The 21,610-nt window shown below is 54.1% G+C and overlaps 1 protein-coding gene across 5 annotated transcripts in view; it reads left to right on the forward strand.

The window, feature by feature from the left end:
- The window catches only part of SLC29A1 (solute carrier family 29 member 1 (Augustine blood group)), a 32,956-nt gene extending 12,260 nt beyond the window's left edge, over positions 1-20,696 (forward strand). For 3 of the 5 annotated variants that reach the window (XM_053972267.1, XM_053972268.1, XM_053972265.1), the window contains 12 exons: positions 13,015-13,097; positions 13,559-13,640; positions 13,879-14,051; positions 14,279-14,418; positions 14,628-14,762; positions 14,915-15,012; positions 15,340-15,430; positions 15,550-15,638; positions 15,781-15,889; positions 17,184-17,269; positions 18,924-19,123; positions 19,662-20,696. In XM_053972267.1, coding sequence (XP_053828242.1) covers positions 13,069-13,097; positions 13,559-13,640; positions 13,879-14,051; positions 14,279-14,418; positions 14,628-14,762; positions 14,915-15,012; positions 15,340-15,430; positions 15,550-15,638; positions 15,781-15,889; positions 17,184-17,269; positions 18,924-19,123; positions 19,662-19,773 — 1,344 coding nt within the window. In that variant the 5' untranslated portion in view covers positions 13,015-13,068 and the 3' untranslated portion in view covers positions 19,774-20,696. Of the gene's footprint in view, positions 1-11,162; positions 11,333-12,118; positions 12,184-13,014; positions 13,098-13,558; positions 13,641-13,878; positions 14,052-14,278; positions 14,419-14,627; positions 14,763-14,914; positions 15,013-15,339; positions 15,431-15,549; positions 15,639-15,780; positions 15,890-17,183; positions 17,270-18,923; positions 19,124-19,661 lie in introns of those variants that run through there. The other 2 variants (XM_053972269.1, XM_053972270.1) reach the window with 2 other exon arrangements.
- The last annotated feature ends 914 nt before the right edge of the window (positions 20,697-21,610 follow it).

Here is a 21,610-nt window from a genome sequence, read left to right on the forward strand (position 1 = left end):
GAGGGAGCCCAGTACCACCGTTGTGCCCTGTCCAAATGGGAAGGCACCAGCCACTGGCTTTAGGAAGCCAGCAAACATCTTCTGGTGGTTTCCATGGGACATGTGTAGATCTTGGTGGTTTTTGTTCAGTGTAATGTCCAGGCCCTTGGCAAGTGTTGCAGAAGCTGCAACGCCTGCTCTCATCCATGGAATTCTGTTTGCTTGCGGTCCTTGCCAGCTCCGTACTGACCCAACAGCGTAAACCTCACTTACCTTCCTGAGCCTTCCCAACACCGAGCTCTGTCCTGAGACCCGTGCCAGCCCAGCACTGCACTACTTGGGGCTGCAGGGCTCCCTCTCAGAGTCTCATCTCCATGCTAACTTGTACTCAGCTGCCAACAAACTGAGGCCCAAAGCACTATGCAAAATGAGCTACAGGCATTTGCCTGACTCTGGGCAGGAGTCAGGGTTTTACTAGCCACACAGCTATCTTGATTTGATTAAGCAGTGCTATAAAGACTAATTGGTTCTTAGGTTAAGAATGTGCAAGATGTGGGTTGGGGAGAGAAGTGTGCAGAGTAGGGGCAGAGCCTGGATGAGTTTGGTTACATCAGAATGTGTAGTCTGGAGGGACTCAGTTCCCCAGCAGAGGCTGCAGCACAGTACCCCACCCCACTCCAGATTCCGTGGACCTAGCTCTACATGGGTGGGGGGAGGCTGTACATGGGCTCTGGTGTCCCCGTGTGGGAGAGGAGCTGTGATGCTGCATGAGGAATGCATCTGAGGATTGTTGTTCCTGTAAGACAAGGGAAGGTGTTGCATAGGAATAACACTAATAAGTTCTTCGTAATTTCCTTGCTGATGGCAGTGGTGTGAAAAATGTCCCTGTTGTGACCTTTTGGTCCTGCTCTGGCTTGGAGCATGCCTTTTCCTGGTCTTGCCACTCCCTAAGAAAGGGGAAGCTCAAAGCTCTGTGTGTGTGGCTGTCATGCACTAACTGTGACACAAATTGGTGAGCCTGGCATTCTGGGTGCAGTGCTCAAGGCTCTCTTTCAGCCTCTTGGTTAAGCTATGGGTGAGCACTTCACCTCCAGGAGACCGACTTTCCTTGGGGCCAAAAGGGAGCAGAGACCTATTGCCTGCCTGGCGGCTCGTGCAGAAGCTGTCAGCAGGAAGTCAGGCAGATTTCTGCAGAGCCTTCTTGCTTCTTCCCATCACACACTGCCAGTGCGACTTGCTTTAGTTCATTTCCTTTAGGACTAGTCTGATAGGAAGGCACCTCCCTGTGAAATTTCCAGCTGGAAATTCATGGAGTAAGCAGACCAGGAAGCTGCAGAGGGAGGAGGGAGGCAGGGGCTGGAGGTGAGGAGCAGGGCTCGGAGGGACGTGACTGGGTGGGCAGCAGCAGTGGGACTGGAGGGTTGTGCCATCAGCCTCCCACCTGCTGAGCAGCCTGCTCTGGTCATGTACTGAGGCTCAGTCACAGCAGCAGGACTGTGTCATCAGCTGTGCTGTGCCAAGGGCAAGCCATCCACCTGAATGTGTATCTGTGTATCTGTGCCCCTAGACTGACACTCAAGTGGCTCCAGCCTCCTGCACAGCTGCTGGGGAGAAGGGTGTCCTGCCTGGGTTGCCCTGGTTGGCATCTCCTCTGCTGCCCAAGCTGTGATTCCAAACATGGTCCTCATCCCTGTCTGGTTCATTTTCCCCAGCATCTCCAACCATGGACACAGTTTACACCTGTGGCTGAGGGCCTGTTCACCTGGCTTGAGCCCGTGAGGGCTTTGGAGTTCCGCTAGAGTTTTTGTTCATGGTCATGGTAAACCCTCATGAGAGAAACTCCCCTGTTTTAAGCTTGGGGATAACTCCTGGAGAACAGCCAGGGAGGCAGGAGGGACTGGTGACAGATCTGGCTTCTCAGTCCTGCCCAAGGCTCAGGGTTGAAGGAGATGCCAGCCTTATCTGCCTTGCCTGATCTGCCCATGACAGGCGGTGCAATTTCCTGGCCTCAGGACCAAGTTGGAGGCAGTTCCATTTTTTATCCTCCCTCAGTGCTCTACCCTCAGGTCCCTGATGGTATTTGCTCTGGAGTGGACTTCAGCCCCCACAGGGAGCCTACTGCTGCAGGATGCACATAGTGCATGGTGCTTTCATCCCATCAGGGTTTGCAGGTGTTGGGCTGTGGCTGAGGATGGCAGGGCTGGGTGGGTCTTCATGGCATCCTGGCAAGAGCAGGAGTGTTATCCATTAACTACAGGAGGACACAGACCAATGGCAACACAGCCAAGCTATTATGAAGTGATCCACCCTACCCTGCAGCTTCTCCTTCCTGTCTTCACACCCACTCCTTGTGGCAACACAAGGCTGGTGTGTCTGTGTGGTGAACCACGTCAGGACACTGATCTGCTAGCGTGTTTCTGAATAGGGCTGGAGGCAGCAACTGTGGGGTGCCCACATAATGTGGGTCAGAATCCATGCCTTGCAGGGGGATGAGGAAGGTGCTGAAGAGCACTGCATTCCTCCTGCCTGGGCTCTGCAGCTGGGCTTGCTCCAAAAGTGGAGCCTTTGACCAGAAACAAAACCCAGCATCAGTAAATAGCTTGGCAATCAATACTCAACACACAAGTCTGCTGTCCCTCCCTTCCTTCTCTGTGGCTGTGAAGGGGATGCAGTGTGTCAGAAGGGACTGCTTCAGCAAGGCTCAGGCCCTGGGCTCCCTATCACCTGCCATCACTGTGGAGGTACATCAGCATCCACCCAGGCAAGCCCTGACAGGACACCTTACCAGATGGCCAGCTCACCTCAGTGGAAGCTGCTGTAACCTTGGGTCTCCCAGCAGGGTGTCTAGAGCCACCTTCATCTCCTCTGCTCCCCACATTAATTTGGGGAGGCTGAGAGGCTTCTGGAGCCTGCCAGCCAATGCCAGTGGCTGCAAAGTGACTTGATTTCCTCAAGAGGAGAGCACTCAGTGGTTCTCATCCAGAGTTTTTCGTGCTTCCCTGAGACATCCTGAGGATGCTAAGGTTGCCAGACAGGCTGTGATACCGTTGCTGTGGCAAACTGGGCGGTGGCTGTTTGCACCGATGTAGCAGCCCAGGCTGGGATTCGGAGGGGATGTGACTTGCTCTTTCCCAGCTTGTGGCTGGGCTTATTATTGTTGGTTGTGTGTGAGATTCTGTTTTGATGGCATTTGGGCAGACACAGCAGTCCCCACCTCCTGTTTACTCTCCCTGCCTGATCCTACTTGCATAAAGATTTTCCTGTTTGCCGCTGTTCAGCGAAGGCCAGTGCCAAGGGTGGGAGGTTTGGGCTCTGACTTACTTGCTCCGAAGGAGGTGTCTGCCTCAAGTCTTGCTTTGGCTCATGTGAGACCTCAGTCCTGCCAGGCTGTTTGGGGAAGCTGAGTTATTCAGGGAAGAGGGTGCCAGAGACGGTGCTTCTGCCCTGGCTGTTTGCTCCAACTCCTTTGCTTGCACCACATCACTGACAGCACGCTGCCTCCTTGGCTTTCCACTCCTTGGTCTATAGATCGTGTGTTGCCCACACAGCTCTTCTGTGTCTGCCACAGAACAGGGATATGGCAAACCCAGCTCTCAGCAGGCAGCATCTTCCCTGCTGGGAAATGTGCAGGCATATGTGGCTCCTCAAGTCCCTTCAGCTCCTGGGACTTGTGGGGACTTTACCCCACTCTTTGGAAATGGCTGCAGCTTTGGAAGTGAGTGGATTTGGCACAAGCAGACCCAGATAGGGCATCCATCCCTTCTCCTTTTGTTTCTGGGGATTGTGGGATGCCCCTTGGCTGGCACAAAGTGGGTTTTTGAGGTAAGGGTGTGATAGACACTCCCTGTCTCTTGGAGTAGAGCCACTGTGAAATAGCTGCATTTAGCATCTGAAGCCAGTTTGTGATTTGTAAGATGCTGCGGCTGTCCGGGCAGTGAGCAGGATCTTGGCAGGACGGGTAGCTGACAGACAGACTGCACAGGAGCCTGACAAGTCCCAAAACCTGCTTCTGCGCTTATCATCCTCTTTCTCAGTAGCGCTGAGACAGTTAATGCCAAAAGCAGTGGTCAGCCAGGGCCCCTATTCTGAGCTGGCCTACAAGCAAAAGGCCCCTTTGGTCTGTGGGGACCCAAAATAGCCCATGTATTTCTGTCCTGGCCACTGGGACATGCAAAGGACAGAGCCAGCCTCGACTCACCACAGGCCAGTGGTGGTTGGCTCCTGTATGTCTGTCCCATCCTCTGCCAAGGGGGCTGCTGCTCAGTGGGGAGGAATTTCCTCTCTGAATTTTGGAAGCTGTTGAGATGGTGACACCAAGGGAAGATTGTGTTGTTCTGGCTCTGGTTTCGTTTCTCTGTCCTCCACTAAATTGGAAACAGCTGTGCAGCCCAGACCAGCCTCCAAAAAACTGCTGAGGGGGAGCAAAATGATCTCTGCTCCTGGGCCAGTACCCCAAACAGGACTTGCAGCCTTCTGCTGGGCTGTCCAGTGCAACGGCAAGGTTCACTTTGCCCAGCCCTGAGGATGCTCTCCCACCTTCTTGGGGGGCAGCAGTTCAGCAGCTCCCACTGGGTTTGGGCAGCTCTTGCCTGCTGAGGGTCCTGCCAGTTCTGCACCTTTGAATCTGGCTCCATAGAGGAAGGAGGCAGAGCTGGAAGGACAGCCTCTCTCCTGGGAGGTGGAGGTGTCGTGGGGTGCAGGAGGTGGCCAGGTGGCAGTGGGCAGGGGGCTGCTGCAGACAGGTGCTCTCACTGCTGGTTGGCTACTGGCTTTTCCTGCTCTTCTAGAAGCATCCCTGTTTTGGAGGCAAGTGAAAGAGGGCTCAGACTCTCCTTGGGAAGGAAGTTCCTGTAAAGTACAGGGTGGCATTTGGGGTGGGAGAGTGCTTGAGCTGAGCCCTCCAAGCCATTTCTGCCTTGCCCCTCACAGTAGTACTGTTTTGAGGACCTCTCAAACAGAATGTAAGCTGTCCCCATCCTTCTCCTCCAGACCCTCACTGCAGGTTTCTCCATGCTCAGCTCCCTTATGTTGTTCCTGGCCTGACTTCTTCCTGGGTCTGCCAGCTCTGAGCTCAGTCCTGTAAGCCAGCAACATGAAGGAATGAAGGGGGAATCGTCTCCACTCTACATCCCACCACCCTAGGGGTTCCAGTGGCAGATGGCCTCCTGCAGTCCTGCTCTTCCCCTCTGGTACTGCTCCCCAAGCTGTGACCTTGGGGTCACATGTGTTGTTGGTAGACATGGCCCTACCAAGCCCAGGAGATGGCAGGCTATGGAAAAATTCATTTTACCCCTCTTTCATTCCTCAGCTGTGGGATTCTATCCTCTGGGTTTCCTCCCACAGATTCAGTGAGTCCTTATCTTCATACTTGTCTGGCTAAGAGCTGTTTTGCTGTGGGCTCCTCTTTCTGTGTTTCACCTTTGCTCTCCTCAGCTGCATACAGGAGGGGGAAATGGGACATGGTCCTATAGGCTCAGCCCATCCCTCTGACCTGCTTTAGCTGCTGCCCAAGGTGTGGCCAACCAAGATACCGTGGTGCAGAGACAGGGATTCTTCTTGAGCAAGTATGAAATAGGGAGGGGGAAGGCTGATAATCCAAAACAGGTGCATCTGACAGCCAGATCCCAAGGGATCTTACTTAAGTGCTGTCCCAGCCCATCAGGGAGCATCCCTCCTCCCACCTGACTGGGTGGAAATAAGGACCTGCCTGTGGGCAGGCAAGAGCCATAACTGTGCCTTGTGTTGTACATGGTTGGGATTGCCTTTGTCCTCTGTGCCTAGCTGTCCTGCATGTGGTGGCCTGTGCCACTAATACATCAAGACTGAGGCTCCTCCATGCAAGGAGGACCTGCTCCAGCTCAGGGCTGCCTCTGGCTGCTTCTTGTGCTCCCAGCTGAATTTTACATTAATGATAATCTGGTTGTTCTCCCCAGGTGTCCTGTAAGGTTTTCCCCACTTGGAAGTGGAAACATGGTTTCCTGCCATTGTGCTTCTTCCTGCTGCAGCCCCCAGATCGATTAGAGGGAAGTACCCCTTCCCGCAGCACTTCCCCTCCCCACAGCCCCCGAGCAGCACCTCCATTGGCCATCCTGGCATCCCTGGGGACTTGGACCAGCCCTGCAGACATGGGCTGTGAGGGTCTGCCAGCTGCAGAGGATTGCTGGATGAAGATTAATGTCTGGGGCAAGGCATCCCCAGGGTCTCCCCAAACCCATGGTGGTCTCTCAAGAAGCCATGGTCAGGTGTTATGAGTTTGGTGAGCTGTGCATGCCCATAGTGGGTCACTGTGTGCCCCTTCTCACCTCCTTACAGCTCCTGGAGGTGCTGAAAGCTGCCCGGAAGCACCATCCAGGTCCTGGAGATGGTTTCTGCTTGGGCTTGGAGGCTTCTGCAGTTGCATTGAGTGAAGCCCTGAGCAAATCCTTCCTTCTGCCCTTGGGAGAAAAGGTCTTTATTTTTCTAAATTTCCACAAATAGAGACTGAACCTAGCCCTGGAAAAACGTGTCTCCTTCCACAGCCTCCCAAAAAGCAGGTTGGGGTTGTGGCTTGGAGAGGACAGTCCTTTCCCTGGGGCGAGCAGCCTACGTGGGTGCCATCAGAGAAACCAACTTCTTGGAAGAATCCTGTCTCTGCAAACAGTCTCCTGGGATCAGCTTATCTCTCCTCCTCTGACGCCTGCTCATAAATGACGTTTTCCCCCTGCTCCTGCCCTTCCCCAGGCACTTGTATCTCCTCCCGCATCCCCAAACCGCCGGCCCTGGAGCAGGCAAACGGCTCCAATATTTGTGGGGCTTTTCCTACCTCTCCAAGGCTGCATTGTCCCTGCATCGTCCTGTGGCTTGAAGTGACAAGGAGCAAGGGGCTGGCACTTACTTCTGGTAAGCTTGTTGCTGTGACATTGCAATGTCCCTCTGCAGTGTTTGATGGGATGCTGGGCAGGAGCACCCATGTCTGCTCCTGCGGGGGGTTTTCTCTGGCCAGGGACCAGATTGCACCTGGGCTTGGGCACTCGCCATGTGCTGAGGACAGAGGTGTGTGAGTTCATCCTGGGGCTGCCATCCATGGCGTTTGACCAGTATTAGTCAGGGCTGGGAAGCCACTCAGCTGGCCTGCTGAAGAGGTGGATGTCCAGGGCTTCCTGGGACTCAGTAATGGGTGGGATAGTCCCAGCTGTGCCACCTGGGGTAGTTTTAAGGCTGGCTCTGTCCTATCACTATCCTCTGCCCTCTACCTGGTGGGAAGCCCTTCAGGGAGAGTGCTGGAGTCCCTGGGGAATTTGCTGCCCAGCCAGGTCACTTTACCTGCCTGGGACAAGGGCCCCCAGGGAGCCTCTCAAGGCTCCTTGAACTCTCCAGATAAGGAACTTCAGCCTGGTTGGTCTACGCAGTTCAAAACATACCAGGGCTGAATGTTCCCCCTGCACCAGCCGGCATCTGAGATAACAGCAAGTGCTGGGAGCAGGGTCAGTATCCACAGCTGCTGCTCTGTGAGGAGTTTGTGGTTGCTGCTAGTGCAGCAAGCCCAAAGGCAGAGGGGGTTTAGAGGTGCCTCTTCTTTTGTCCATGGAGGAGTGGAGGGAGTGAGGTGAAGTGGGTCAGAAACATTGCCCAGGGACCCTCATTCTGTGGGCTGAGAGTGCTGCACAGAGCACCTTGTAAGAGGTTTTTTCTGCTGTCCAAGCATTGGCAAAGCAGAGGACTTGGTCTGTAGACAGCAAATCAAGGGAGAAAGCAGAAATACCTGCTCCCTCCTGCTCCCCTGCTAAGCTCTCTCCTCTGGATGCAGGCACGGAGTAGGGCTGGAAGAGCAGAGGGCATCACAAGGCTGTTTACTGAGAGGCATAGAGAAGAAGACTAGGAAGTGCTATCAGTTTGCTGATGGAAACAGCTCACAAAGCACTCCAGGACTAGGAAACCTGCTTCAGGATGTTGGATGGATGAGGGATCAGAGTAAGAGAGGCCATAGCAGAGAAGACAGATGAAGCTTTTACCTCTCTGTTAGCTCTACAAGAGTCTGAGCAGTTTCTTCCACCTTCCTTTGGGGAGCTCCTCAGACCAGAGGAAAAGTTAGAAAGCAAAGGTAAACAGCAACAAATGTCTTGGGCCAGGCAATGTTGCCCAGAAGGAAAGGGAGGGTGAAATGGCTGGTTGTGACTGTGGCCTCTAGTCATTCATTTGCAACTGCTCCAGCCCCCAGGGACTGGGAGGAGGGAAAGATATGATGTTATTTTCTAAGAAGGGCTGAAGGAACTTCAGGGAACAGCTGACTGCTGAATCTGCTGAACGTCCTAGGTGTCTGCAGGGACAGGGCCTGTGGCAGGTGGGGAGGCTCCTGTGGAGGGGCCCTCAGGACTGGAGCAGCACTTCCTAGGGAGTCTGAGCTCAGAGTGCCCACACTGCTTCCTCCAAAAAATTCCAGTCAGCTTTCAGCCCAGTTTTTAAGGGAGCTTGTTGGTCAAGAGGGAAAGTCCTTACTCAGCTCCATAATTAGTATGAAAACAGGAAGGAGGATGTAGGAGTCAGCAGTCAGTTTTTCCAGAGAAAAGAGATCTTTGCATTGGTGACATGTTTTTTCAACACATTTATGAGTGACCTGGAAAAGAGAATGAGCAATGAGATGACCGAGCTTTGCTGAGGTGATTGGATTACTCAGGTTCATGGGGACAAGTGCCAGCTAGGAGGAGCACTGACAACCATTACACCAGGCAACTGAAATTCAGTTTAGATAAATATCAAGTGATAGACAAGGGGGGAAGGGAAGAAGCCCAAATCCACAAACAAGATTATGCACTAAGGCAGCCATGAGCCGGCCACTCACAGCAAAGCCGGGGGCTATTTCAGATAGCTCAGTGTGCATGAAAACACACACTGAATTATCTTTCCCAGTTGCAAAGCAGAAACAAAGCAGGAAAGCTTTGTGCCACTCTTCAAATTGGTGTCTCACCCCCACACAGTCCCTCTGTGTCCCCAGCACCAGCATCTCTGTAAGGATCGAGAGGAGCCAGGGAAGATTTGGAGAAAAGCAACAAGGAGGACTGAAGGCATGGAGCCATGCCTGAATGACTAAGTGAGCTAGAATTTCTGTTTGAAATATGTGCTGTTGGGTGGATACAGTCCAGGTCTGTAAAGCAGCCACTCCAGTGTTCATCCACCCTTTGATGTTGAAGGCAAGGGAGCCCTGGTGAGGCCCTGTATGTGGGGAGACCTGCTGCCCTGTCTCAGGAGCTCCTGAGTTGAAGGGGGAAGCAGGATTTCACGGAAGTGAAACCCACATGGCTACAAAACACATGAACATCATGTCCCTTCCAGCTCGGAGGCTGGGGAAACAATTGGGCAGTTAGTCCACACCCATGCCACATTTATTATTTCCTAGCATCTGCTTTTGCCCTCTGATGGAGGCCAGCCTTTGAGCTGGGCCAGCCTCTGCTTTGACTCTAAGCATCTGCCTACCCTTGTTTTGGGAGGGCTTGTTTTTGTCTCACCACCACAGTGGTGGTGCGCAACTGTGCACACTCATCTGTCTTGTGAAATACAAGCGCGTGTCCTGGAGGTGGAGGTGGAATTCCCTGCAGTCCAGCACAAGGTAGGAGGACCCACAAGCAGCATGGTCAGAGTTCAGGCACGCATATGAAATCTCATGAAAGGGGCAGTCTCAGTCTCGTAAGTGTTTCCTATCTTCCAGCTGAGTCATGGCCACCAAGGTTTCATGTGACCTGCATACCTGTGCTGGGCTTGTTCTGTGCCTGCAGATAAATCTTGAGGGGCCCCTGGATCAGCCTTCCGGGCAGGAGAACTCTGGTGTTGCCCAGTGGGCAAGTGGACATAGGGGATGGGGTGAAAGGCTGGTGGGGCAACTGGTCCTGTCCCATCTTGGCCATGCTTGGAGGAAGTACTGACATTATCCCTGCAAAATGATCCCCTGACAAGTGGTGTCAGGAGGACACGAGGTGCTTGCTAGTGAATTTGCTGATAACCCCTCAGCTATGGACTGCTGGGACACTTCTACACTTGGTGTGGTGTAAACTTTAAAAAGTTGGTGTTTCTGGGTATAATTCCATGCTGCTATAGCATGCCTACATGGCAGCAGGGAATTGCTCAAGTGGGAAACTAAGCATGCACTGTGCTCACCCTTGGTGAAAGCAGCAGGAGCAGAGGAAAAGGTGATGTGGGGAAAGGAAGAGATAGGGAAGTATCCAAAGCCAGGTGACAAATGGCTGCCTGCAGGTGTGGCTGTCCTGCAGTGCAGGTTTTTCTGCAGAGGTTAGGCAATTTTGGTGACAGCTGGTCCTGCCGTCAGCTCCCAGGGCTCGGCTGTCAGTGGGGCTGCACATGGCCACCAAGGGTGTCACTCAGCATCTGTCACAGCCTTTGTCCTGAATGGGCAATTAAAATTGTGCCATCTCTTGTTTGTACCTGCTCAAATGTTCTAGCTTTTGGTTTGTTAAGCCCACTCTTTGTGATCTTGCTTCTTCTACTTACACATCACTTCCATGGAGTTAAGACAGACTGCTCTATGCCCAGGAAGAAAAGGAATGTCCTTACACCAAGGCACTACATCGCTCCTCGTTTCCTGTGTCCCTCAGGATGTGCAGCCACCACACTGGTGGCTGGGCTAAACACCAGCAGACTCCTGTGGGGGGTAGTTGGAGCTGTGCTGTGCCAGCTGGAAACGTGGCATCTGTTCCCATGTCCCATCGGGTAGGGCAGCTCTCCCCAAGTGGGAGCAGGGTTGCCACCTGTTGCTGGTGTTGGTTCATGTAACCTTTTCTGTTTGTTGTAGGGTTCTTTCTAACAGCCAGCAGCTGGAAGTGTTTCCTGCTGTAATGACTGCTGCCCTTGGCACGCACTGTCTCTTTGTGGAAAAAATTAGGAGGCATTTAGCGAAGTGAGACAGAAAACAAACAGAGCAGGCAGGAGACTGCGGCCGGGCAGTGCCTGCCAAGGAGGCTGGGCTCCAGACACAGGGATGTGGGCACTCTCCGGACGGAAGCAGGAGGTGGTGGGAAAGCAGCATGGTGGAGCGCCCTGCCCCAGCACCCCCAGAGTCCTGCTCCCGACCCCCCCCACCTCCTTCCCAACACCCCCGGCTCCTGCCATCTCCTCCTCAGCAGCCTTCTGTTCCTCCCTTCCCTGGATGGTTGGGCAGCAGGACCTGGGCTGCGTGCCAGCTCTGGTACCCGATACCTCTTCTCCTCCTCTGCGGGTGCCGCTAGACCCACAGGGCTCCAGCCCCCGTGACTTGAGCCAGGGCCTGCCACTCACCCCCAAGGGCGAGGAGTGTGGAAGCAGGGGGACACACTGCCTTCAAATACTCTGAACACAGGGCTCACCCTGGCTCTGTCCTCTCTCCCAGGTATGTCTATGGGGTCAGCCCCTGCCTCTATTTCTAGGGACAGTGATGTGACCTGGTGGGGGCTGGAAGGGGGATCAGTGGCTTGGCTGGCAAGGGGAAGCATGTTGGGGCTTGCTGGGGACCCACGGGGGAAGCTGAGGTTCTTTTGCCTATTTGGGGTTGAGATCAGTTTGTTTGGAGACAAGCAGTGGCCCCGGTGGGGTTTCTGTGTTCGAGGGGATGGCAGTTGTGTTTGCAGATCCCTCTGCTAATCCCCGGTGAAGATGTCTCCTCCCCGCAGAGGCACTGGCAGGCTGCCAGGAGGGGATTTTGGGATGTTTTCTCTGGAAGCCCGGATGGCTCACAAGGGCAAGGCAGGAGCTGTCATGCCCCCGAGCTCTCTGTGTGGGAAGGCAGGGGAGCGGTGCTGCAGATGGCTCCAACATGAACAGGGTGGCACCTGCCGGGCTGGCAGAGCCCTCGATCCTTTGCAGGCATACTGTTGTCCTGCTCTGTCTTTCCCAAGCGGCCCAAGGGGCTTCCAAAATCTCTCTCCACATCCCACCGGCTATGTTTCGGCTCCATCGTAGCTCAGGCTCCCCAGCCTGCAGGATCCTACTGGAGGGGGAGGCGAGCTCTGCCCAGAAACCCGCAGGCACCTGCGCCAGGGACGGGCTGCGCTGCCTTCAGTGAGTGGCGGGGCTGGCAGGGACTACAGATCCCAGCATGCTGCTGCCTGCCTCTTCCTCCTCCTCCTCCTCCGCCCTGCCTGGCAGGGCGCAGGCAGGGATGCTGCAGGAGGCGTTGGAGCAGGCATCCGCGGGGCATGTCCCGGGGGGGCCGGGGACACGGTGCCGGCGGCCCCGCTGCAGGTGAAGCCCTGGGAGAAGTACCGGAGCACCCCATGCTGCACCGCCCCGACTGGAAAAGGACAAGGCAGGCCTGCGGTTCCTCCTGGAGGCTAATCCCACTCTGCCCTGGGAAGAGGGGGTGACCGGGGAGGGAAAGTCCCTTCTTGGGGCTCTGGAGGCTATGTCTCTGGGGCTCTCAGAGTGATGCCTGAGCGGTGCAGTGCCTGGGCAGGTGGTTACGGGAAAAAAGGAGCGGTGGGTGCCCGGGAGGGGACAGCAGTGCCAGGGACGCCCTTGGCTTTTCAAGGTGACCCAGGAAAGGGCTGTGAGAGCCCCAGGGAAGTGGAATTGAAAACGGGAGATTTGCTGGTTCTGGCCGGAGAGGCTGCTGAATTAAATGTGTCTTTTGTGCCACTGAGCCCGGGGCGTTGGAGGGAGCTGGGGTGGGCAGTGGGGGCAGACACAGCCCACTGCGCATATGCTTCACTCACAGCCCCAGGATTGGGGACAGAGAGCTGCAGGCTCACAAATCCCTTAAGAGCCTGCTGCAAGCAGCTGGGCAGCCAGCATGAGCAGCCTGGGTATCTCGGGGAAGCAGTTTCCTTTTGGAGGGAAGGCTTGCTGTGCCCGGCCAGCAGAATAAGGCTGTGTGTCACAACCCCTTGGCTTAAGGACTCTGAGCTGCAGGTTTCCAAAGCTCCTGCACTGTCCTCTTGTCATTTTCTGGGTTGGTGTTTGGCACCGAGTACTGTGGAACACTTACTGGCAGCATGGGTTGGGGTTAAAACCAGTGCTGCCCCTGCCTGGCATGTGTCTCTCACTTTCCTATAAAATCTTCTGTTTGCTTTCCAGACGGAGAGAAGCCATAAGACTTGCTGGGACCTGTGCTGACTCTTGCCACACAAGATGACAGCAAGAGACGGGCCTCAAGATAGGTAATGATGGGTTCTGATGTAGCTGTGGGGGCACATCCAGGATACCAGGAGGTGAGACAGGATAGTGGGAACCAGCATCTGGGAGACCCCCTCTCCTGCATGCTAATTGGGCTACCAAGCTGTCCCTTCTTTCTCAGCTTTTCCATAGCAAATGGGCTGTAAACTGTAAACAGTCCCCTGTAAACATGCCTGGGGAGCCTAACTCTCTCCCAGATCTGGTGATGGATGCTGTGTATCTGGGTGCCACATGCTGAGGAGCAGCCAGCCTCTGCCTGCCTTTGTAGCCTCCTGGGGAGAGCCTCCCACAGCCTCTCTGCAGTGCCACATCTCTGGCAGCCCAAGCTAGTAAGGGCTGTGGAGCAGGGCAATAAATATTGTCTGGTGCCTCCCACCGCAGGGTCAGGGACAGTCAGAAGCAATATCCAGTTTCCGCTCCAAACCCCACTCTGTCCCCTTCACAGGTACAAGGCTGTCTGGCTGATCTTCTTCATCCTCGGCCTGGGAACGCTGCTGCCATGGAATTTCTTCATGACTGCCAGGGAGGTGAGGGCTTCCTTCCTGCTGTTGTCCATGACAGTAATTGTCCCCTATTGTGTCTAGGGACCATGGTGTAGATGTGGCAGCATGGCACAGCATGCAGAGGACCACAAGCGCGTGTGACCTGGGTGTGACGAGTGGCACTGAGGCAGCAGGAGGGATGGGCATGGGTCTGGACAAAGAATAAGGGTGGCCTTGGAAGGCCTCACAGAATCTCAGCCCCACCAGGCTCCTTCCTTTGCAGTATTTCATCAGTCGCCTTAAGGACCCAGAGGAGACAAGCCACGTCAGGAACCAGACTGGTGAGGTCACCTTCACACTCTCCTACCTGCAGTCCGTGTTTGACAACTTCATGACTCTCTGCGCCATGGTGCCCCTCCTTATCTTCACCTGCCTCAACTCCTTCATCCACCAGCGGTGAGCCTTGCTCTGTCCTTGCCCCTGCCAGCTCCCATCGGGCTGCCCAGCCCTGGCCTGTTCTCCTGTCCCAGCACTAAGCCAAGCTACAGCCCGTTCGGTCAAGTCAAAGGCAAAACACTGGTATCCTGTTTGAGGGTTTGGCTGGGGTTCCTACAGTTAGAGCTTGGTCCCAGCTCCAGGTTTTTAGGGGGTTGGCTTTTCCTCACTGAGACCTTCTTTTGTAGGATTCCCCAGCAGATCCGCATCTCAGGCAGCCTGGTGGCCATTGGGCTGGTGTTTTTAGTCACCGCGATCATGGTGAAAGTCCCCATGGAGCCTCTTCCCTTCTTCATCTTTACCATGATCAGCATTATCTTCATCAACTGTGAGTGAAACAGTGGGGGAAGGAGAAGGACACAGTCCCATGGCTAGGGCTGAACCCTCTGGGAGAAAAGCATGAACCTCACTGTGGGAGAGGCACAGTGGGGAGGGGGATTTGCCTTGCTTTGCAGGGGAGGGGTCTTGGTTCCCTGCAGAGGTGCAGTCTGTCCTTGTCTTTGGTTTCTCATTTCTGCTCCTCTTTCCCCTTTGCAGCCTTCGGCGCCATTCTCCAGGGCAGCCTGTTTGGGCTGGCAGGGCTCCTGCCTGTCAGCTACACGGCCCCCATCATGAGCGGGCAGGGCTTGGCAGGCACCTTCGCTGCTTTGGCAATGATCTTCAGTATTGCCAGTGAGTAATCCCTACCTTGCACACGACAGGGCCTTCCCAGATCACTGCTATCACAGCATCTGCCGAGGTCATGCTGTATGGAAGATGGCAGCAGGGCCTTGCTCCTCTCAGCTGTCATCATCTTCCTTTCCTCTCCCTTCCTATGCTCTCAGTTGGTGCCCAGCAACCCGAGAGCTTCATCGGTTACTTCACCACCGCCTGTGTGACGATCGTGCTGGCAATCGTCTCCTACGTAATTCTGCCTCACATGGTGAGACTGCTGTCCTGGTAGGGAAGGGCTTGGGGACATCGGACCTTGGCGCATCCCAGCACAAGAACCGTGGCCCACTAGCAGCCTCCACCTCGTGTGTCAGGGCAGGTTCTCCTTTGTCCCAAGGGAGCACTCTGGGATACTTCCCACCACAGATACCCATATACTTGGGGTATCTGAGTCCCTGGGTAAGCAGGAAAGCATCAATATTGGACATAATTGGAAGGAATACTTTGCCCATATTGCCCATACCTGCTGTTGTCACACAGCCCCTGGCAGCCTTCTTTCTGCCCCCAAGAATGAGTTCTCCCTCCTGTCTCTCTGCAGGATTTCTTCCGATACTACTCCATGAAGGACAAGACAGAGTACCGCGTGTACAGTGCAGAGCTGGAGACCAAGAGAGACCTGATTAAGAAAGGTGAGGGGCTGAGAGAAGGAAAAGGGAAAGAGAAAGAGCTTAAAGAATGAGATAGAAGGACTGAGTTAGATCTCAGCTTTTTGGGGTCTGCTATACCCTACTTGTGTTTCTCCCTGCAGACGAGAATGGGATGGAGCAGAATAACTCAAAGATCATCCCTGTCCACAACCCTGATGAGCAGCCCTCTGTCATTGCTATTTTTAAGAAGGTCTGTGAATTTCCAGCAAGCCTTGTCCTGCCCTTCCTTTTGGGATGGGCACAGGTGTAGGAGAGCATGGGGAGAGGAGACCAGCCCTGCACTGGTCTCTTGCCCTGTGTTTGGTACCAGCATTTTTCTTTCATCTGCCTAGCTCTGGGTCTTGGCTCTGTCTGTCTGCTTCGTCTTCACTGTCACCATCGGCGTCTTCCCTGCCATCACAGCTAAAGTGTCCACTGTCCTTGGAGAGGAAAACAAATGGGGTAAGTGTGCCTGGGATGGGGGTGAGGTAGGTAAAAACTGAGAACAAGGTAAATGGGAGAAAAGAAGGTGGGGCTTGAAGGTATGTGTGGTGGGGTAACCCTGTCTGGATGCCAGGTGCACTCCAAAGCCACTCCAGCTGGACAGGAGAGATAAAATATGACAAAGGGCTTTTGGGTCGAGGTAAGGACAGTGAGAGATCACTCATCAATTACTGTCACAGGCAAAACAGACTCAACTTGGGGAAAATTAATATAATTTATTTACCAGTCAAATCACAGTAGTATAATGAGAAATAAAAACTAAATAATTAAACACCTTCCACTTGCTCCTCCTTTCTTCCCAGGCCTAAGTTTATTTACAATTTCTTTATCTCTTCCCTTTGCAGTAGTGCAGGAGGATGGGGAATGAGGGTTGCAGTCAGTTCTTCACACATTTCCTCTGCCACTGCTTCCTTTTCAGGGGGAGAACACTTCCCATTCTTCCCCTCCTCCAGCATGGGGACCCTCTCATGGGAGGCAGTCCTCCTTGAAGTCCAATGTGAGTGCTTCCCATGGGCTGCAGTTTTTCATGAACTGCTTCAGCCTGGGTCCCTTCCATGGGACATGGTCCTTCAGGAACAGACTGTTCCAGTGTGGGTCCCCTGCAGGGTCATAAGTCCTGCTGGCAAACCAGCTTCACAGTAGGGTAGTCGTCACAGGCAGCAGGTAGATATTGACTCACTGTGGACCACCTTGGGCTGCAGGAGGGCAGTCTGCCTCACCATGGTCTTCACCACAGGCTGTAGGGGAATTTTTGCTCTGACATCTGGAGCGCATTCTCCCCCTCCTTTTCCACTGGTTTTGGTGTCTGCGGAGCTGTTTCTGTCACATATTCTCACTTCTCTCTCTGGGTGCAATTGCACATGTTGAGATTTTTTTTTCCCTTTTTAATATATCATCCCATAGGCTCTACCGCTGTCACTGGTGGCCTTCCCCAGTGCTGGGTCTGTCTTGGAGCCATCTGACATTGGCTCTGTCAGACTTAGGGGTGCTTCTAGCAGCTTCTCTCAGAAGCTGCCCTGTAGCCCACCCAATTACCGAAACCTTGCCACACAAACCCAATACAGAATGCTGGAAGGAAGAGGGAACCACTGTGCGTGATGGTTTGGATGTGGACGCCAGCCTGGCTGGGAGACCATTCCAGGCCTTAATGGGAAACTAATAGGCCCTAGACCTGAAAGACAGTCAGTCTCTGTGCAGTGGGTATGAGGGATTGGGACACACTTGGATTCTCACTGGCCATTCCCTTCTTCAGGTCTCTACTTCATTCCTGTCTCCTGCTTCCTGCTTTTTAACGTCTTTGACTGGACAGGACGGAGTCTCACTGCCCTCTTCACATGGGTAAGTATGGGGCAGGGAGCAGATGCCAGGCAGTGTCTATCCCTAGGTCCTTCAGCCACAGCTGTCACTGGGGCTGCTATCCATGGCTTGGAGAAGGGAGGAGGTGCAGAGATAACTCCTGCTTTAAGTTTTAAGCGCAGATTTATGGGTCAGAGCCGAGAATCACAGTGTTGTTCTGTCCTCCCACCTCTCTTTCAACATGGCTTGGATGAAGCTGCCTCCTCAATTTCAGCTTCTCTGTAAACAAACCTTCACTCCAGCTATGCAAACGACGAGACAGGATGGCGACAGGGAAAGAGGGTGAAAGACAGGGCAGCCGAAAATAAAACCTCTGGCCTTGGCACAGGACACAGCTGCTTCAAAGACCCTTGTCCTGAGAGCAGGGCAGGGCCATGCCATGTGGGTCACAGTACTCTCCCCTGCCACATCCCCTTGCTCTCATCTCCCCAGGATGGGCAAGGAAAGGGGCTTTCCTGTCTGGGCCTCTTCCTGCCCCTTCACCCACCGCCCAAGCACTGTTTCCCCCTGTATTGTTCAGGCTGTTTGTTTAGAGAAGTTCCTCAGGACCACATGCCGCATGGGGTCTGCCTGGGCCTGCCTTCCCCACGGCCTGGAGCTGCTTCTCCGCTTGCCATCACTGCCTCTTGCCTTTGGTCTTGGCCATGAGCCGCCTTGCCTGGTGTCGAGGCCACAGCCTCCATGGTGGGATGACCCAGCAGGAGATGTTTCCAAAACAAGGCAGTGTGGAAAGTCTGACTGCATGTGGTTTGGGCCACATTTCCCTAGTTGGGGCCCCGCTCACTCTTTTTCTCCTCAAGGAGGAGAGGCAGCTGCTGTCTCCAGTTTGCCCCATAGACACGGCAGCTGGCCTAACCTTAGTTTCCTCCTGTGTTCATGGAGTTTCCTGTGGCCATGCCAGCCCAGCAGCTCCCAAGGCAGCTGTGGGTCTCTCCTCACCTCAGACCAGTGAACCCTGTCATTTGTGAACCTGGCACCTCACTGAGGGGATGAGGCCTGTCTTGGTCCAGGGGCTGCCTTAGTCCCAGCTGCAGGGACAACACAGGGGGATGGTATCTCCTTCTTTGTCCCAGCCTTAGTTGCTCAGGAACTCTGGTAAGATCTAAGGAGACTGTAAGTCGGTCCATGCCTTTCCCAGCACATTCCAAAACAAGCTCAGCTTAATCCCTTTCTCGGATTGCTGGATCTTGCCCTGCTTGCTGGAGGATGGTGTAGGACGCTGAAGAGCTGGCTAAAGCCCAGTTTGCAGGCACTGAGGTGCCAGAGGGGATTTACCTCAGCCACCCTTGTTCTGCATGCTGGCTCACTGCATGAGTGTGCACAAAGCTCTCTTGCCTGCCTGTCTATTGCCAGCAAGGGCTTAACAGTTGCCCACAAGCCTGGCTCAGTATTTTGGCTCTAGTGCTGCTTCAAGTCACCTGTGACAGGGCTTTCAGACCTAGAACCTACTTATGACTGCAGATGGTGATGCTGAGATTTGTTGAAGCCGAGAAGTCTGTCAGCAGCTTTGCCATCTCTGTGGCTCCTCCACAGCCCTGGTGCAGTAGGGACAGCCTATGTAGAGCCCCTGCCAGCATGCCATGGGATGGGGAATGTCCAATTCTCAGCGGCTCAGCAATCTGTGTTTTTCTCCCAGCCCGGAATGGACAGCTGCCTCCTGCCAGTGATGGTGGTCCTCCGTGTCATCTTTGTCCCTCTTTTCATGCTGTGCAACGTGAAACCCCGTTACTACCTGCCTGTTGTGTTCGCTCATGACGCCTGGTACATCATCTTCATGATCTTCTTCTCCATCTCCAATGGCTACCTGGCCAGCCTTTGCATGTGCTTCGGGCCAAAGTGAGTGCGAGCTGGGGACAAGGGAAGGGTTGGTTATGCCCCCAGATGCCAGCCCTGGAATGACTTGTGGAATCTAGCTCTGCCCAGCTCTGGCATCTGGAGAAGAGGCCGCAGGCACAGAAGGGAATTGTCACTACCCACAGTGTCCCATCTCCTAGGCTTGTGCCTCCATATCCTAGGGATGAGGAGGCTATCTGGGCTCTCTGTTTTCCCCACCTGCCACACAGGGGAAGGGGCTGGATGCAGCAGAGATCTGGAGGGGAGCAAAGCATGGCACAGCACCCACAGTAGGGTGAGCAGCTTTGCCCAGCACAGGCAGCACAAGGAGCCCCACAGGGGTCAGAAAGGGATGTCCCTGGTGCCAGGAGCTTCGGGGTGGCCTGCCTGATGCACTTTATGAGCCAACAGTGTGGAGACTTGGAGCTTTTGTAGCTCTGGGAGCCATTCCTCTGCTGCAGACAAGCTTCCCAGCTCCACTGAACAGCAGGGCACTGGACACGCATCCTGAGTATGGATCTGATACCTGTTTTTCCCCTAGGAAAGTGCTTGTGCACGAAGCAGAGACAGCTGGAGCTATCATGGCATTTTTCCTGTCACTGGGCTTGGCCCTAGGAGCTGCCGTCTCCTTTCTGGTCCGAATTCTCATCTAGCAGAGGCACACAGAGGGTGCAGGGACACGAAGAGATGGCTCCGCATCCTCCACTGAGGCCCTGGACACCTCAGCACTGTGGGGAAACAACAGCTTACACCTGTCCCTGCCAAATCACACTGCCACAGCAGACATTACACCCAGGGACGGTTCCACTCCTGCAGGGTTGGCCTGGTTCCTGCCATGCTCAGCTGTGTGATGCCTTCAGGCCTATGTGCCTTCTCCTCCCCCATGCTGTGTGTGTTGTAAGACCCCCGGGATCTCCAAGAAGTCCAGCTGCCTCCCATGCTGCATAACTTTCCTGGATCACGGCCAAAAGCCATTTTCAGCCTCTTTCTCGCTCGGAGAGAGTGAAAGGCTGCTAACTAGTGTTACTCTTTATCTTGCCCTTGTCTCCAAAGCACCTAGGAGATTCTCTCCTCTCCTCCTAGGCAGCCTGGAAATATCCCACAACCCTCCTCCTGCTGGTAGACTTGTGGATGGGGAGGAGAGCACCAGCCAGCCTCACCATCCCTGCTCTCTGCTATACGCACATCCTCCTGCTCAGTGGTATCCCAAAAGTGTAGACATCTGTGTCCCAGCCACAGAAAGAGCCAACACTGTGGCTAGGCTGAGGGAGGAGGAGGTCTCCACACCCCACCTTCTCCCCCTCTCCTTGCTTCTCTTTTTTTTTTTGGGGGTTTTTTTTTTGGTTTTTTTTTTGTGATTCTGACATTGTTTTTTTTTTCAGCCTCCTGGTTGTGTGACAGGAGGTTCTACTGTGGGTTACAAGAGGAAAAGCAGCAACTCCCTTCCCAACAAAGCTGCCTTCCCTACCCATGTGTGCTACAAGGGAAGGCCTCACCTCTCCCTTGGCTTTCCTGTCCCTTGTTGTGTAAATGTGTCTATACAGTTGCCATTTTCTATAAAAAGAACAAAATGCTCCTTTGGGTATGTGTTTTTGTCTCTGTCGCCACAGGGGAGAGGGGCTGTGGAGGGTCAAGGGTTGAAGTGAGAAGGCACTGGTGTTTCCTTACCATCCTGTAGTCCCCTGCAACCAGCATCAGAAATGGTGGGAATGGTGTGTGCATGCCCTGCACAGCCAGGCCCAGCTATGAGGACACAGCCAGTGTGGGAAGGGGATCATAGAATTATAAAATCAGAATGGTTCAGGTCACAAGGGGCCTTGAAGATCATCCAGTTCCAAACCCCCTGCCATGGGCTGTGACAATTTCCACTACCAGTGGAGTGCAGTAACCAGGTTACTTGCAGCCCCATGCAGCCTGGCCCTGAAGACTTTGAGGGGTGGGGCATCCACAGCTTCTCTGGGCAACCTGTTCCAGTGCCTCATCACACTCAGAGTAATGCATTTCTTGCCCAATATCTAAACCTTCCCTCTGTTTGAAACCATTCCCCCTTGTCCTGTAACTACATACTCTTTGTTCCTGTCCATTTTTATTGTAGGTCCCCTTCAGGTACTGGAAAGCCACAATTAGGTCACACCAAAGCTTTCTCTAGGCTGAACAGTCTAAATTCTCTGAGACATCCCTTGTAGAAGTGCTCCATCCCTCTGATCGTGTTGTTGTTCCCCCTACAGACTATCTCCAGCAGGTGCAAGTCCTTCCTGTACAGGGGACCCCAGAGCTGGATGCAGCACTGCAGGTGGCTCTCACCAGAGCAGAAGATTGTCCCTTGCCCTGCTGGCTGTGCCGCTTTGGATGCAACCCAGGACACCACTGTCTTTCTGAGCTGTGGGTGCACATGGTGAACTCATGGCCAGCCTCTCATCCACCAGCACGCCAGGGATGCTGCCCTCGTGGTACACCAAGGGACCACTGATAGCTCTGATAAAGAGCAGA

Source organism: Vidua macroura, chromosome 3 (genome assembly GCF_024509145.1).
Source record: "Vidua macroura isolate BioBank_ID:100142 chromosome 3, ASM2450914v1, whole genome shotgun sequence".
NCBI classification, from domain to species: Eukaryota; Metazoa; Chordata; class Aves; order Passeriformes; family Viduidae; genus Vidua; species Vidua macroura.